The 16,853-nt window shown below is 37.8% G+C and overlaps 2 protein-coding genes across 2 annotated transcripts; one reads left to right on the top strand and one right to left on the bottom strand.

The window, feature by feature from the left end:
• Window positions 1–457: 457 nt before the first annotated feature.
• On the bottom strand, window positions 458–9,647 carry fam199x (family with sequence similarity 199, X-linked). Its single transcript, XM_044363291.1, has 8 exons — window positions 9,565–9,647; window positions 7,152–7,330; window positions 6,058–6,277; window positions 5,761–5,919; window positions 5,408–5,569; window positions 4,517–4,700; window positions 4,197–4,300; window positions 458–3,892 (listed from the first exon to the last, which is right to left on the bottom strand). The coding sequence occupies exons 2-8, from the start codon at window positions 7,316–7,318 to the stop codon at window positions 3,719–3,721; spliced, it is 1,170 nt and encodes a 389-aa protein (XP_044219226.1). The 5' UTR covers window positions 7,319–7,330; window positions 9,565–9,647; the 3' UTR covers window positions 458–3,718.
• commd5 (COMM domain containing 5) lies at window positions 9,646–16,453 on the top strand. Its single transcript, XM_044363292.1, has 7 exons — window positions 9,646–9,930; window positions 10,729–10,889; window positions 12,302–12,330; window positions 12,432–12,482; window positions 12,567–12,662; window positions 12,951–13,026; window positions 15,637–16,453. Exons 1-7 carry the CDS (start codon window positions 9,810–9,812, stop codon window positions 15,736–15,738), a joined length of 636 nt encoding a protein of 211 aa, XP_044219227.1. The 5' UTR covers window positions 9,646–9,809; the 3' UTR covers window positions 15,739–16,453.
• The last annotated feature ends 400 nt before the right edge of the window (window positions 16,454–16,853 follow it).

Here is a 16,853-nt window from a genome sequence, read left to right as displayed (position 1 = left end):
CTCATGAGATACGCCCATTTCCCTGTGACCAAGTAAACATTCAAATGGGCGATTTAATAATGGAGTATGATGTGAATTTGTATATGTTGAGAGAAGGCGAGAAGGGTCTGTGACTGCACCACATCTGTATGGTATCTCTGTATTGTATAAACCAAGCAGTGCAGTGAATGGTTGACTATAAATGCAGACTGTGCAGCGATAACAGGAAACGTGTGACACTTTCATAGTAACAAACAGAAAATCCGGAAGATGTTCTAAGGGCCTCAATCAGTAATACAATATTGTCTAAATATAATTTTCTCAGATTATTGGTGCTGGTATGGAGGAGCTGCACACACACATTTCTTTCCAGTTGGGCTGACACCCGCACCTTTGTTCACTATGGTTTATATGCTGTGGTTTTGTCATGTGAGAAAATAACACATTCACACTTGAAGAATTCAAAAGACAACAACAATAGGATGCAACAATGTAAGTTTATTTGTCAAGTTTTCAATGTCTCAGAACCACTGAGTGGACTATACACAGTCCTTCCTGCAGCACTAACATGGCATCTGTGGTATTCAATGTTTCAGCCAGTGATAACACAGTCAACATTTACACTGGTCAGGCAACACCAGCTGCAACAACTGTGTGAATTGCACCTGGGACTACAAATACAGATTCCACAGGGGTTTATATGTTTGAACTAATACATGGAGAAACAGTGTTGGTTATTGTTGCTGAGGGTAAAAATGTTTTTACCTCAACAGGTGACTTGCGTAAATTAATTCTAACAATGACACTGAGGGAAGTAAAGTAAATTTACCCAAACAAAATTAATTTAATTAAACTTCTTTAAAACCATGTTTTATCAGTTCAATGCCTTTAATTTTCAGCAAATACATGGTACCTTATTTACACAAATAACTTTGTGTTGCATCACACTGTGGCTTGTTTTTAATTTTTTTTTTTTCAAAATTATCTTATTTTTCAAAATAGAGTTTTACTACTTATTACTACATAATACATAAAGCTGCTTTCAACACAATTGCTGTAATTAATAACTTTATACAGGAGACAGAGACAAGAGTCAAAGCTCAGTACATAAAGTATTTAAAAGGATTGCAAGTGGTTCATCAGGTTACAGCTGAGAAGCTGTGGAAAAGTGTTTCTTACAAGGTAGACAGAAAAAAAAGAGAAACAATATCTCAGGTTGCTACTTCTAGCAAATCTGAAAACGACATGGTAGCTACAACTCCACAAAAGGCTGTTTTCGGGGTGTTAGTGCTTCATCAACACTTAGATGCAGATTTTAAAACAGAGCAAAATGAACACACATCTGAAAGTTAATGGCTCAACCCCTAACCCTACCCGTGCAAGTTTAGCACCAAAACCAAACCAGCCATACAGTACATGGACAGACACAATATGATCTGTAAAAACCTCTAATAAGACTTAATGCTTGAATGCTTAAAACTGGCGGTCATTTCACTCAGAAACTTCCTCAGAAGTGAATGACAGAGATCTGTCATTTAAAATGACAGTGTGATTATTTGAGTCGTCTCAAGCAGAAATGCAGTCGGAGTGCTATCAGAGAAAAACAAAGACTTGACAAAGGATCATGGTCGATATCGAGACGTTCAAAAGATGTCTGACACGACGACCAAACTCAAAGTACATGTAACAAAAAAACAACTAAATGCATCAAAAAGACTCAAAAGAACTGGCAATTTACAGCATTTAAGCTTTGATGACCAATTAATTCACTACCTTGTCATAATATATAAACACATAAAGGGAAAAAAAACCTTTAAATTAAACCTTTATCACCAAGGAAAACTTGAAAGCAAGCAGTAAATATGCTGTTATTTATCATGTATTTACAACACAGATAAGCTATTTTAACAGGTGGATGCAAATAATGATGCAAGTTGTTAGTTATTGAACCACACAGAGACTCAGTGTGGGTGACAGTTTAAACATGCAGTGTTTCAGTGCTCCCTCTAAGCCTTGAGAGTGAAATGGGACCACAACACTCAGCAGATAGAAAGACAGAACAGCTCACTTCAGCTTCCGCGTCAGAAATGTTTTAACTGTGCATTATTTGTTACCACATTTTGTGCGATTTGTCACATTTCTCTGCATAGACAAAGAAACCAGCATCTGCACCTGGAATGGTTATCAGATCAAGCTTAAATCATTCACCATTTGAAGAAATTGCTTATCATTCAAGTTCAGAATTTTGTATGTTTTCCCCATATTTTATCATGTTGAAACTGCTGATACTGATACTTTAAACTCTAGCCACGTTGTCTGTTAGCCTTGAGGTATCTGCTCCCGTCTGTAGTAACCTAACCTGCAGCAGTTTAAAGTAGAGCTACAGATGAGCAGAGTTTGGCCAGTGCAGATGCAGCCCTGCAGAGGATGCATGTATTTGGAGGCAGATGGGTGAAAACTACTACCGAGCTAAAAAAAACTAAGCTTACTTTGAAACAACAGATACAGGAAGTGGCAACCAAGCCTCCAGGAAGTACGTCAGGATTTAACTGAATTTGACAGTATGCCAAGTTCAGACTTGCGTACTTGCTAGTTTGGATTTAGCAAGTTTGACTCAGGAGGACGCAGTATGATGATTCTGCCTGCTGACAGCAGCAGCTCAGCTTCAACATAACTACCTGACTGTAATATGACAAAATAATCTCAACTCAAAGCTCCACTCACACTTTTTTTCCTCACAAAAAAATAACCTGATTGACAGAGAGATGCAGTAAATTATATTATTCAGTCTGTAGTGTAGTGTATGTTAATATAGACTGATCTGTTCATTTTAATACATTTATATTTATGTAAATGTGGTGATATCTGTACATATACAGCCCCTCAGCGCTGTTGTTCTCGCCAGTAAAAACATGATGCTTCACTTTACATTCAGACAAACTAATGTGGCAGCTACAATTATTAAGATTTCATCTGTGAGACCAACAAGGAATTACTGTATATCTTCCTCACATCTCCGAAAGCAAATTTCCAAATAGGCTGACCACATATTGGGAAATGTAAATGGTTACTTTCTCGCCTGAAAAAATATTAAAACTTAATAAAGTGACATTAACAGTGAGCAGTGAAAATTACAACAGCTTTTAGCCTGGCTCAAAATCTCCACCATCGCTGCCGATGCTTCCCTGTGATGGTATGAAGAAATACACTTTTTGCTATTTGCAGCTGTATAATTTGGCCAAACTCTGCTTTCTGATGCCTGATCTGTCTCTCTGCCAGTGGTGGCTGTATTAGTAGCAGTGGATATATGCTGTTACAGCATCTATAAGCAATCCTCATGTTGATTATATTCAGCTGAAATAACTGTAAGTGGTTTATAATTATGTGCATCTGCAGGCTTCTAGGCTGTTGCAGCAGCAGGTTAGACAGAGGTCAGGATCTATCAAAGCGTTAGCAGTATTTTAGCACTATTACTGTCGGTAGCTTAGCAGTGATTCATTTTTAGCACTAGCAGTGTTACACTAGTATTAGCAAGCAATATGTCGAGCTATGTTAGAAGCTACTACTGTACTGCCTATCAGACTTTTGTCTTACAAAATGCATTATGAGCTTGTTAGCCAAAGCTAAAGCATACAGTGGTCTGTTTTGGCCTATGGATTAACGCGATCTATAAGCTCTATGGTAGCGCCTGGGTGGTGAGAGAGCAGACGTAGAGGGAGCACTGATTGATTCACTGGTGTCACATCAGTATGTCCAGGTCGTCACCGTGGTCGTCTTCCTCCGTCACCCGCAGTGACAGCACCTCCTCGTTCAGAAACAGACCACTCAGACGCTCCTTGCGGGCCTGGCGCTGCTCTTTCAGCTGCCGTTTCCGGAGAGCTTTCTGCTGAAGCTTACGCTGCTTCGAACGTTTCTGAAAAGAGATATGGTAATAATAAAAATACACAGGTATTAGTTACTTTTTTCCAGACAAAACAACAAAAAAGGTTGTCATGTGACATCAGAAAATTGTCCCTGTTGTTTTTTTTCCCCCACCAAAATTCCTGCATTGTACAGTAAAGAAAAAATGCAGGAGTGTAACAGCTTTTTCATGTTTACAAACATACTTATGCAATTAGAAGTTATGTTAGTCAGTTCATTTCTGAACATACAGCATATAAGAACATAGTTGCAAATCTATAAGTTTAAACACATACACACAGTTAAGTGTTGCTTACTTTAGAGTCTCGTATACGCTCTGCAGCACTGGAAAGGTTGCCATCACTGTGAGCTCTGCTAATGTTGGCAACACTGCTTCCACTACAGGCTGAAGCTGTACCACCTGGAACACAAGATAATAGAAACAGTTACAACCAAGAGGAGCTAAAATACTTTACATTGAACTGAAGCGTAACACCATACTTCAATATTACTTTTCTCCGTCTGTCACTGCTCTGTCCAGTAAACTGAGCTGTAAATGCTCAAAGCACTGCGGCTGCTCTGGTGGTTGGACTACTGGCTGTAACCAAACTGCTAGTCAACTACGTGGCATTCTTACCTGCTACAGAGTTGGAGGCTGTAGAGCCAGTGGAGGAGCTAGCAGAGCTGACCATGCTGGCGTTACTGCTGCTGGCTCCACTGACACCACCAGTGCTGGCACTGCTGTGGCTGCTCCTCTTCCAGCCTTCTCTGGTGCTGCTGGCTCGCTGCCTGGGGCTGTGCTCTCTGATGTAGTTACGCACCTGGTGACAGTGCACGAGACAAAACATGAACGTTTTCACATGCTGTACTACTCTGGGTTACTATCTTTGTCACCCTGGTTTACTGATGCAATAGCAGGGAGCGCTCCTATCCAATACACAGCCAATATTGAGAAAGCACAGATCCGAGTAATTTTGTACCCGGAAGTTTAACTGTTTTTACTTCATGGCCATTGAGCATCTTTCATAGGCTTGAACGGGGCCCCGCCTCCAGTGCTGTATCCAGTTCTCATTATACATCCATGTATTGGACATGTTATTTTAACTAACACAAACTAATTACCAAGTGGACCTGCTGTAATCACATAAAAAGTGCATTTATTATGTTTACCTAAAGCATTTAAGGCGTCAAATGGGCTTGAAAAATAACCTCTGAAAGCACAAGTGTGGTCAATACCAATGATGTACAATTTTTAAATTTAAATACCTTAAAATTAATTTTAAAACCAGACTTTGACTGGTGATCTGTTAAAACTTCACAGGAAGTGAAATTACTTCATACATTTTTAGGACTCCTCAGGTGGTGGCAAACAAGCAGCTATTTTAAAATCAGGTTCTCACACCTATTTTGTGTCGGGCTGTTCACAGTTTGGTAAAGGTGTGAGGTTCTGTGCAAAAGAAAATTAGACTTGTTTACTGGTGTATCGGTCCTGTAATATGAAAGTGATGTGTTTCAGAGTTACACCCACCTGTTTGAGTTTCTCATCGGTGAGACAGTTGAGCTCTATGATGAACTCGCTGTCGGTGGGAGAGATCTGAGCACACGGGTCGATGATCTTAATGATGTCCAGCTGCTCTCTCAGACCCATCTCTGTGCTGACCTTCCGACTCAAGTACTCGATGTACTCCACCTGGAAGAGGAAACACACACAAGGAGATTTGAGTTTTGTTCCTTTTGTCCAAGCGTCTTTACTTGCCTAATGATGCATAGCAGGTAAATATCTGGCAAAAACAATACTAGCAGTTTGACAGTTTTTCAGCTTTATTGATGCTAATTCTGAGCACCCTAACAGCACAGAAAGGTGTGTTTGGCTTTGTTTACTTGTTCATCGTTGGTCATGGCACTCCAAGGCAGCTCATCTAGGTTGCGATGAGGGTGGGGCTTGGGCTTCCTCTTGGAAAACAAACAGGGTGAACTTGGCACACTCGGGATGATGTCAGACAGGACATCGCTGCCACTGGCAATGTCACTTCCCGGCAACTGGAAAACAAACCAACAATGTGATGCGTGGGGAGTTTGATTGAATCAGAATCTCATGACAGAAACAGAAAGTACTTAAGCTGGAAAAAATCAGTCTTTAAAAATATAACTTGGCTAACTGACCAGCTAACAACCAACCTGCCACTCAAACTCGCTGTCAGACCAGTCCCAGTAGGTGCTGATAGAGGAGGAGACGTCACTGCAAACACTGCCCTCTGGAAACAGGTCCAGAGATGTTAGTTCTTGGTCATCCAGGAGGGAGTAACAGTCGTCCTGATCACCCACGGACACAGAGGAGAAGAGCTCCTCGCTGCACTCCGAACTGGCAACACTGGTCCCACAGGAAGTAAGGTTCCACCTGAGGAGAACAATGAGTGGGCATCAAAGTATATAATGAGTCATTTTCTTTACTTTTGCTGAAATTGTTCAGACGTACTGTCCATGCAAAATACAGATGTATGTTTCAGTTGTGTGTAAAAGCCTTTTATACAAGTGAATCTCTGAAAACAATAGTTTGTCTTAAGAAGAGGACATATATTGAATATATAGATAAAAACATTGGGGATATTGTTCTACGTAGCACTTTAAATTAAGAGAACAATATGCTGCTCTTTCACACATTTGAAAGGCAACAATTTCCAGTGACAGAGCTATGAATAATTATGTGCGGCTTCAGGTTGTAATGTGTAGCTTTCTGCATACTGTTGCCTCTCTTTCAGTGCCAAGAGATAATTGAAATGTCAGAACAGCAGAAAAGATGGTTTTATCAGAGTATATGTGGAAGCCTTTGTTTTTAGTTAATTTTATTTCATCAGCAACTCCATAACTTGTAAATTACACCGACTTGTTAAGTGCGTTACAGTGGGCTTGACAATGCAAGCATATAAACATGGTGTGAGATGTAGAGATGATATAGCTTTAGGTTTTGGACTTTTGGTCAGACAAAACCTGCCAAGCCTATAAACATTTCTCAATGGCAGAGTACAGTGAGTGCCTCCAACTGCAGGATCTGTCAGCTTTGTGCTAAAGATACTCCACAATACAGATGGATATATTAAATATATGATACTTCATATCAAATATATGATACAATCATAGCAATATCTTACTTTCAAAGTATCTTTTGAAATTCAGTTTACCTCACAGACAGATGACACACAGTAGGGTCCAAAAGTCTGACTTTTGGACCCTACTGTGTATATACTGCATGTGTGAACCCACATTTTACTTGCCTGTTACTGTGGAAGCGGTGTAGAGGATCTGTCCTGTGACAAGAGGAGAGTTGACAGCCAAAGTCACTGACGTCCAGAGTTCCCACATCACTGAGGTTGGCCCTCTGGGAGAGGAGAGGGAAAGGCTCCTCTGGGGCCAAAAACTTCTCATATAGAGAATCAGACATGGCTATATGTACCTGCAACAGAAACAACATATTACAATACAACTACAACAGCCTGAATTATTACCATACACACAGCGGTCACAGTCTTAACAAGGGCTTCAAAATAGTTAGTATGTATTGTTAGATAGATAACATGAGACTGTGATGGGTTGCACAGGTGTTTGTCCACACACTCAGTTTTTATCTTTCACACAGTTTGTTTGTGGCAAAACTACTGATGCTACGTCTACTGAAACACTGCTTATATTTTGACTTTTCAGCTAATACCCCAATGGCGACTAACATTAGCTAACTAGCTACTGTAGTTTTAATTTATTGTTGTATTTGGACACATTACAATATTAATGATAATGAATAATGTGTAGGGCTGCTGTTAACGATTATTTTCATTATCAATTCATCTGTTGATTATTTTCTCAGATAATTAATTAGCTGTTTGGTCTATAAACTGTCAGAAAACAGTGAAAAATGTTGGGCAATGTTTTCCAAAGCCCAAGATGTCCTCAAATGTCTTGTGTTGTCCCGACCAACAGTCCACAACCCAAAGATACTCAGTTTGTGGTCATAGAGGACTAAAGGAACCACAAAGTATTCACATTTGAGAAGCTGATACAAGAGAATTTTGACATTTTTTGTTTTAAAAAATGACTCAAACGATTAAGTGATTATCAAAATAGCAATGGCAATTGATCAATTAATAGACTAATTGTTGCAGCTCTAATAATGTGCAGATTGATGTATTTGATGTTGTATGTTGTATCTTAAGTGTTGTTCTACATATCCCACTTGCTGATAACTTTTTGGCACATTTCACACCTAGAAATCAAAACAGACTCAAAGCTCTGCCTCCAACGCTACTGATGTAACCACTGTCATTAATCCTTGTATATTTAAACTCTTTCGAACATTGTCATGTTTGTAATGTTTTTCTTTTTTATAGGTGTTAATGAATTGTATATGTGTACTTGTTTGCAAACTAGCTTGCCTCAAATTGCCACTTGAGGGACGAATAAAGTCTTTTTGAATTGAATATAATTATGTTATCAAACTCCCAACGGTATAACACCTTCATTAAAGATGCGAAGAACCAAAAAAGCAAAGACAACTTTCTATAATTTAGAGGAATTTGCTTACTTGTAAAAGGATTTCACTGTATTTTTTTAGAGTGGCTGTCGTTATGCCTCTTTGTGCTAAACAATGACAGAAAAAAAATACTACAAAAATATCATACAGTCACTGACCAAAGCAAAACTTTCATTCAAGCAATAACATGACCTGAGCTATAGAAATATAATAAGAATAAGAATATGAAATAAGCTATAAGGATAAGAAATACTTCATTGATCCCGAGAGACATTGAAGTGTCACAACAGCACACATCACACACAATAGAATACAACAAATTGTTATTTTACATTGTGCAGTAATTATATACCTAGTATATAATAAAATGAGAGTAGTGATACAGATCAAATTTGCATTTAAGGCTAATTTTGTTTTTGGTAGTATAGTGAAGTTAGTGGGCAAAACTAGCTTAGTTAGTTACCCACTAATTATACAGTATCTATATGTTTTATACTAATTATACTGTATCTATGTTTTATATTAATTATACTGTATATATGCTTTATATTTATTATAATGTATCTATGTTTTATACTAATTATACTGTATCTACACATTTTATAGTAATTATACGGTATCTATATTATACTAATGCTGTGTCTATACGTTTTATATGAATTATTCTGTGTGTATGTGTATTAATCATACTGTATCTATGTTTTATACTAATTGTACTGTATCTATATATTTTCACTTGCTAAGTTAATGCTCTCTAAGAGACTACTGTAGTTAACGTTAATTACTCGCACTAAGGTTAACTGTTAGATGTCTCCTATTCTAAACACACACTTGTTGTTTTTCTTAACAATTGTCACTAAAGCTACACTACAATCCTGTCATCGTACAAAAAATGCTATACACTAATCTAGCTTAAAATGAGATATAACAGATTGGATATACTTTATGTAAGTTACAACGTTTGGTAAACAGATTATGTTTTTGTAACATAGCGCTAGCTAATATCGTTAGCTGCGTGCTAATGCTCCAAGTGTCCACGTAGCGTTTACAAAACCACATAACAACACAGAAATAAAATTTTTCTTCCCCACAATACTGACTCTGGACACATTAGACACCTTTTAAGTGTTATATAAGAGAGCTGTCCAAACAGAAACACCCACCTTTTGTCGTTCAAAGACTAACCGTTTCTGCCACCTCCATTTGCAAATCCTTTCTTTTCCACACCAATGATCTTAGTTGTCATCGCGAGACTATCGGGGACGAGACCAGTGTCACGTGACGTGAGGCGGAAGCTGTCACATAAACAGAAAACGAACATTAAAAAAAACCTCAAAGTCCCGTACTTCCATTTACAGTTTCTCTATCTTTTTATTCGTGCATATCGCATATTATTGAATGATAAGTCATGTCTTCGAGCCACGCAAAAGACTCCAGCTTTTTGGGAAGCAGGATACCACCAGAAGTCGAATCGATGTCGAAAAACCTCAAGGATGTGGACCAAGAGATGTTCAGGAAAATACTGAAAGGTACATGAAAGGTGTTACTGTGTCTCTAAAACAGATAGCATAAGATTTAAATGTTTCTAATATCACTTATTACGGACCTGTGCCGTCTAATTGCATCTTATAACAAGACGCAGAAGTTAGCTTCAAATCTTCTGACCTGTCAAATCATAATAATAATAATCTAGTCCAGATTGGACAAGTCTAAGTACAGTGGTTTTCGATCTAGATCTAGTCTAATGTGGACTGGATAGAAAAAGCAGTGGAATCGCCCTTTTTCATGAACAAAATAAATATTTCACAAATCTGAAACTGTGTTTTAATGAGTCTCTGGAGTCTCCTTGTTAATCTAGTCCAGATTTGATGAGTCTAAGAATAGTGGTTTTTGATCTGGACCTAGTCTAATGTGGTCTGGATGAGGAAAAAAGCGGTGAAATCACCCTTTTTTCAGTTTTCATAAGCAAAAGGCATTTGCTATGATATCTGACACTTTTTCACAAGGGTAAGTGGTGAAAAAACTGAGAATCAGCCGCTAAATATTATTATTTATGTTTCCCATAACTTTCTCCTCAACTTTTCTCTTAACCCTGAATCAGAGGCTAACTTCACGTCATTGTTACAACCCAACAATATATGAAAGAAATAAAAAATAAAATACTCAATAACTAATATTGTCCTTCTGACAACCAGACTTGTGAGTGTCCTTGTCTCTGTCCAGTGCATGCTGTGATAAGATCCAGCTCCTGTGACTTTGAACAAGGATAAGCAAGTGAAGACATTCAATAAGTTCATAAATGTGCCTGTGAATTATTCTCTCTACAGCTGTAGTCAGCGCCCTGGAGGGGAAGGACTGCAGAGAGGTGATGAAGTCAATAGCAGAGAGCAGTGTCATCCCTCAGGAGAGGCTCAGTCACATCGTAGCTGGGATGTACAGAGTGCTGTCTGAGGCCATCCGCATCCCCATGTCATCACTTAAACAGGAGGTGAGCTGCTGTTAATCACTGGATGTTATAAGCTGGAACATGTTTACACAAAATTCATATTTTTCACTTTTCTTTTGGAAGATTTCAGCCTTTGTCAGTAACTCAGCAGCTGAATTGTCCATATCTGGCGCCCTTATGTGGCTTACAGACCAACAACCTATTCCACAACAGAAACTTTGATGTCTCAGCAGGATAATCACTAGTGTGATCAATAACAGTATTAATTGGGGCATTTCATTCAGGTTTTTCATTCCCAGGACTCACTGTCATGGGACCTCTAAATGGAAAGCAAAGTTATCATTTAGCTATGTTATTAGTTTCACTTGTGCTTTTTTTTGTTACTACAACATGACATGAGCTGCGTCCCAACAACACAAATTCTAACCAGGTCTGAGCGAGTACAGAAGTGTGTTCACAATGGAAAAGTGATAAAAGATATACTCAAAAACTCAGTGTGTAATAAAAAAACACTTTAGTGACTTTTTTATTTATTTGCTTAATTTCACAGAAGTTGTTTTTACATTTCACAGTAGGAAAAGCACAAGTGTAAATAATGAAAAATAATGATGACTGATTTCCATTTAGCAGCTTCAGTCTCAGGATCCTGGCATTGTGCATGTTGGCTCACTGTCACAGGCTGTGTTTGAAATCATTCCCTAATTACTTTTCCAGAGTTATGCATCTCCATACCTGTCAACGATGATGCAAAATAATGACTCATAAATGTCCAAAATTTAAATTTACTGCTCACAACAGAGTAAACTACTGAGTGTCTATTACATAGGGAGTAGTGTGTGAGCGAGTGAACAAGTTAATGATTTTGGACACAGCCACAAAGTCATGTCTTACTGGGACACTTGAGTAGAACAGAGACAATGTTAATGTTATTAGTAACAAGTGTGTATTTCCTACTATGACATGTTAAAATGTCTGCTGTGAAAAAGACTTTTTGTTCACTGATGCTGTTCACAGCTGGAAAAAGTTTTAAAAATTGCAGGATGTGGTGAGACAGCTACAGAAAAACATAAAAGTCCATCTGTTTTATCATTTTTCATCATGTTAGTACAAAACAGTTAGTATGTTTATTTTTGGGGGAGGATAATAACAAAAAACAGTATATTATAGCAGAAGTATATAGTACATATTATAAGTATTCACTATGGATATGGAAAACTTCTTAAACATGTAGTAACAAAGGTCTATTAAAGGTCTATTATTTTTAACATAATTTTTAATGGTGTGTTGTGTTTTAAGACCTCACGCAAATCACAGAATTCTCTGCCCAACTTCAACATGAGCATATTGATTGTTTGCTCTTCATAAACATGAAATTAAACATTTTGAAATATAGAAAAAATCAAAATCTTAAGTAAAATTATATCTAATAACGTTTAGTTTGTGTTTCTGTTTAGGCCTTCAAAGAAGATCTTAGAGAACTGAGGTAAAGGTTTTCATCTTATCACACTCCTTACTGTGTTGATTAATACTTCAACAACGTCAGCCCCTCCAATATTACGTTTGTGGTTTCTGTTTTTTCTTTAGGATACCAGAAGACTTTATCACAGATTTCTCCAGTGTGGTTTTTGGAAATCGGTACGTTGAATTCTTTAGAACCTGTTTAGTCTCGGTGGCATGTCTTTTATTACATTCCTGTGTTGCATCTCTTTGTATTTGCAGTCGTGCAGTTCTAGACGCAGCGACATCCCAGAATGATCCCCACCTGCCCACGATAGACGATCTGAAATGGAGAGTGGATGTTGCCATTTCTACAAGGTAAGATATGTAGGGAGAGAAAAAGTGTTTTTGTTTTTTCAACTGCTCACCACTTCACCGAAGCTGTTCTGTTTGTTGTTGGTTTGTTGTCTGCTAGGTGCAGAGATGCCAAAGAACTGAGGATTAAGCATCAAAGATTTTTGTTTTTAAAAGCAAGAATCACACAACTCACCTCTGAAGAATCTAGTGCTTTCTTCTCTAAAGAATGTTAAGCACATGAGATTAAGAAATCTCTAACTGGATGGTAATATAATGAAACCAGCATGTGTGTTTCCCCTGTCTCCTCAGCTCTTTAGCCAGGGCCCTGCAGCCTTCTGTTCTGATGCAGATGAAACTGTCGGATGGAGGTTTTCACCGGTTTGAGGTATTTAAACAACTTACTTGTTTCTGGTTGTACACGCAGTTTTACATTCTAATCCAAAGAAGCTGTTTTCAGAGTAAAATTATTTACCCAATTCATAGCAGTATGTCAAAAGCTTCCACTTTCACATCAGTACTGACGGCTCGCAAATGAATGAGCCAAACGCCTTAAGTCTTAATCATCATCAACAATCGTGAGTGTCACAGTTCACGTAAGACTCTCAGTATCTAACGTAATCTTCCAGCTAGTGACTTAATTGTCTTGGAGTAAAGTGACTTGTTGAAAGCACATCTACTCCAGTGGAGGTTGACAGAGAGGAGGTGTTTTCTTTCCCGCTCCTCACCTAGACACAGGTGTGAGAGAATACTTATAAGTCTCATACTGTCTATATTTATGGCATTTAAAAGAATTAAAATGACTTCTATACTGTACTTACAAGTTTTTTCATACTGCATATCTACGTAAAACTACTCAAACACATTTGTGTATATATTTATCAAACGCTCGGATTTCATCTCTTTTCTTAAACTGTTCAATTAAAGTTTGAGAACTTTATCAACTACAGTACATTCAGGCTTTGCAAGCTTTGGCTGTTCTGGGTTCATGTTTATAAGAAATGGGATTTAATTTACTCCCAGTAGTATTATATAAATTAAAAAGCACTGTGGTGTATATATTCTCAGTTTATGATCAGTCTGTGAGCCTGAAAGAACTTGGCTGTCTGCCAGTAGGCTAATGTAGGTTTGTTTTAGTTGTTACGTAATAGCATTACAGTGAAATGAAGTAACATTTATTAATTACAACCTGACCTACATTCAGTTCTGAACTGAGTTACACGTACATTTGGATAGTATATTTTTTATTGTCCATATGGTATCTGCATGGTGAGTTGTAACACACATTGTATATGAGAATATTTTTTACAATACAAAAATAAAAGCTAACAGAAAAAAATAGATAGTGTAGAACTGTTTCACCGCTAAAAATGATGACTTCCCTTTTACCCTTTTAGTTGATATTGCACTAGATTTTTCTTTTAAATGAGCAAATTACAAAGTTATGTCAGTTTGAATAAAACATAAGATTGTAGTTTAACTGTACCAACAATAAAGCAACTTTGCTGGCTGCACAACATAGAAACAACAATTACAATATTATTATAACATTTATAACTTAAAGGTTACTATGCAGGATTGTTGGCCCCTCTTCCCTGGCTCAATGAGCGAGTGAGAGAGAAAGAGCGGTGGTGGAGCAAGCTAGAGAGTGAATGAAGAGAGCGAGTGGTGCTGGCGAGAACAAAGCTGTGAATCAGATAAATTAAACATATTTTCTGATCGTTTCACTGCTATGTTGTTCTAAAGCACAAATAAACATGCCCACACCTCCTGCATAACTGGATTTAGTGTGAATGCAGAGCTTCATCCTGTCTGCTGTGGCCTCTCTGCTCTGCGTGTGTGTAGCTCAGCCCCGCCCTCCATCAAGCAGACACACAGACCTGCTGCTCTTTATCCATCCATGATGCAGAGACAGAGAGCAGAGTGGAGCAAACACAGCAAAATAATGACAAAATACAGGCAGAGGGCAGAATCTCTGCAGATAAATACACCAGCACACAGTGTGTATAATAGTGTAGGTAATAGGTGATGATTGAGAGGGATTACTTTTGTATGAGTCTATACATTGTTTTTTAGGAAAATCCTGCATAATATACCTTTAATAATACAAATGTACTCATAAGGAATAAAAGCAATTATTGATAAATTATGAAGAAAGTTCTTGATAGAAAGAGAAAGAAAGAAAGATATGACCAAACAATGGAAACTGAATCCTAAATTACAGTAGTAAGATGTTTTACTCAACAGGGGGCGCCATACTCCACACCTGCCTGATCATTTCAGGATGGGTGCTGCACTTCAAAGTAGCCTACTAATGTGGAGCGAAGCATGATGGTCTACTATGGCTGCACCTAGCCCAGTGGTTACATAAACAGCTTACAGCAGTATTACAGGATTAGTAGCAACAACATCCGATGTGCAGATTCTATTGACGGGTGTACCTTATCTCTACCTGATAGGTGCTTCTCAGGGTTTATCTCACGAGTGCGACTGAAGGATATCTACTGCTGTAAACACCAAAAAAACATTAGATGATCGCACAAGAGAGTCACATAAATTATAGGGGCTATAAAAGAAACCCGTACGTATGTGCATTAGAGAGGACAGAGGTCTCAGCTGTGAATCATTCACAGTGAAATTCAAAGCCTTTCAGACCTTCAGGAACCACCTTTCAGTGACCATTTAAACATCAGATACACACCCAGTAGACTGTCAGCACAGCAAGTTTATTGAAAATGCAACATTTCTGCTTCAAAGTGATGCTAACAATGTAATTATTTTACAGTTTTTAACAATTTTCTAAATACCCGTTCCTTTTTTTTTTAAACAAACATCTGTCTCAGCCATGATCCTATATTATATCACTATAATGTTTTGTGCGTCATCATTGTGATGTTATTCTGTATCAACACTGAAGCTCCACAATGGCTCTGCAGCTGATTTCAGACTTAATAAGCCTTCTTCATCGTCAGTGAATTGTTGTTGTTTCCCTGTTCAGGTGCCCGTGTCCAAATTCCAGGAGCTGCGCTACAACGTGGCTCTGATCCTAAAAGAGATGAACGATCTGGAGAAGAGGAGCATTCTCAAGATCCAAGACTGATGCACCATGCTGGGCTGTTAGTGAATTCAACTGTCCCCTCTGCTTAGTTTGTGACATCCGGTGGAGTTTGTAAATTTATACAACACACAGAAAACCACAAAATTTAAGAACTTCAAATATGATGTTATATAAATGATGATACTGATCAAAATGTCATGATGTTATGCTTTGATGGTGTTGGCATCCAACATACTCGACTGCTAACAGAGTGTGAAATGATAAGTCGAGTACAACCAGAGTACCTGAATGCTGAAAATAGTTTCCTGTGTCACAGCCTTTATTTAAAAACAAATCTTAATATCAGACTGTCCTTCTTTTCCCTGTAATACTGTATATATTAGCATTATTCAATTCAATGGTTGTCAGGAGCTTTGAGACCGGTGCAAAGTCTCTATTGTGCCAAAATACAGATGCAGTCAGGTGAGCTCTCAGAAACTCTCTGGCTAAGCGGCCACTTTAACTGGTGTCATGTGATCCAGTCTGTTGTTGAGACTGAACAATGTCTGAACATGAAAATATGTAAGTCAATGAGTGAACAGGGTGATTTCCTTTTCTACTCATGTGTTAATGGACTGAATTCAAACCAGTGATAAATAAATGTGATAAAACAATGTTTTTGTTTGTTGTTGTAAAAACAGTAAAAAAAGTTTTTTTTCTGTTATTTTGTATGTTTTTTTCACAATACTGAATTACTAATAAAATCTGTTGATCACTACATGTGCCAAAAATAGATGATTTCTTCATATTTTAACAAAAGAGGTAGGATAAGTAAGATATTTTACACTAAATGACAAGAAAAATAGAAAAGTGATGATTTATATGGATGTTTTAGGTGCTGTAGTTTTTATATTTCATTATATTATAAGTAATATTTCTGCTTTCAGTGTAATTCAGTCCTGCAACATCACAAAGTACAGCCTCAAGATGTACCATAGTTGTCCTTGTACCTAAAGGTTTAAGGTTCTGACCATGTGCTTGTAATGTCCCTGGTTCAAATCCAGACAGGGAACCTTTGTTGTCACTCTCTATTTCTTTCTTCTCCTTTCCAGTCAACGCTCCACTATCTTAGGAACTGAACATTTTGAGTTAGGTAAATGGTGTCTTGCATTGCATAA

Source organism: Thunnus albacares, chromosome 10 (assembly GCF_914725855.1).
Source record: "Thunnus albacares chromosome 10, fThuAlb1.1, whole genome shotgun sequence".
Lineage (NCBI taxonomy): Eukaryota > Metazoa > Chordata > Actinopteri > Scombriformes > Scombridae > Thunnus > Thunnus albacares.
The sequence above is the reverse complement of the archived record's forward strand: the minus strand, read 5'-3'. Positions and strand labels throughout refer to the sequence as shown.

Excerpts from the sequence above, each read along its gene's own strand:
- fam199x (XM_044363291.1), bottom strand. The coding sequence starts at position 7,318 with ATGTCTGATTCTCTATATGAGAAGTTTTTGGCCCCAGAGGAGCCTTTC. Across the intron at positions 5,570-5,760 it reads CCATGACCAACGATGAACAA|GTGGAGTACATCGAGTACTT; the intron begins GTAAACAAAGCC and ends TTCCTCTTCCAG. Across the intron at positions 4,301-4,516 it reads AGCCTCCAACTCTGTAGCAG|GTGGTACAGCTTCAGCCTGT; the intron begins GTAAGAATGCCA and ends CTTGTGTTCCAG.
- commd5 (XM_044363292.1), top strand. The coding sequence starts at position 9,810 with ATGTCTTCGAGCCACGCAAAAGACTCCAGCTTTTTGGGAAGCAGGATA. Across the intron at positions 10,890-12,301 it reads TGTCATCACTTAAACAGGAG|GCCTTCAAAGAAGATCTTAG; the intron begins GTGAGCTGCTGT and ends GTTTCTGTTTAG. Across the intron at positions 13,027-15,636 it reads GAGGTTTTCACCGGTTTGAG|GTGCCCGTGTCCAAATTCCA; the intron begins GTATTTAAACAA and ends TTCCCTGTTCAG.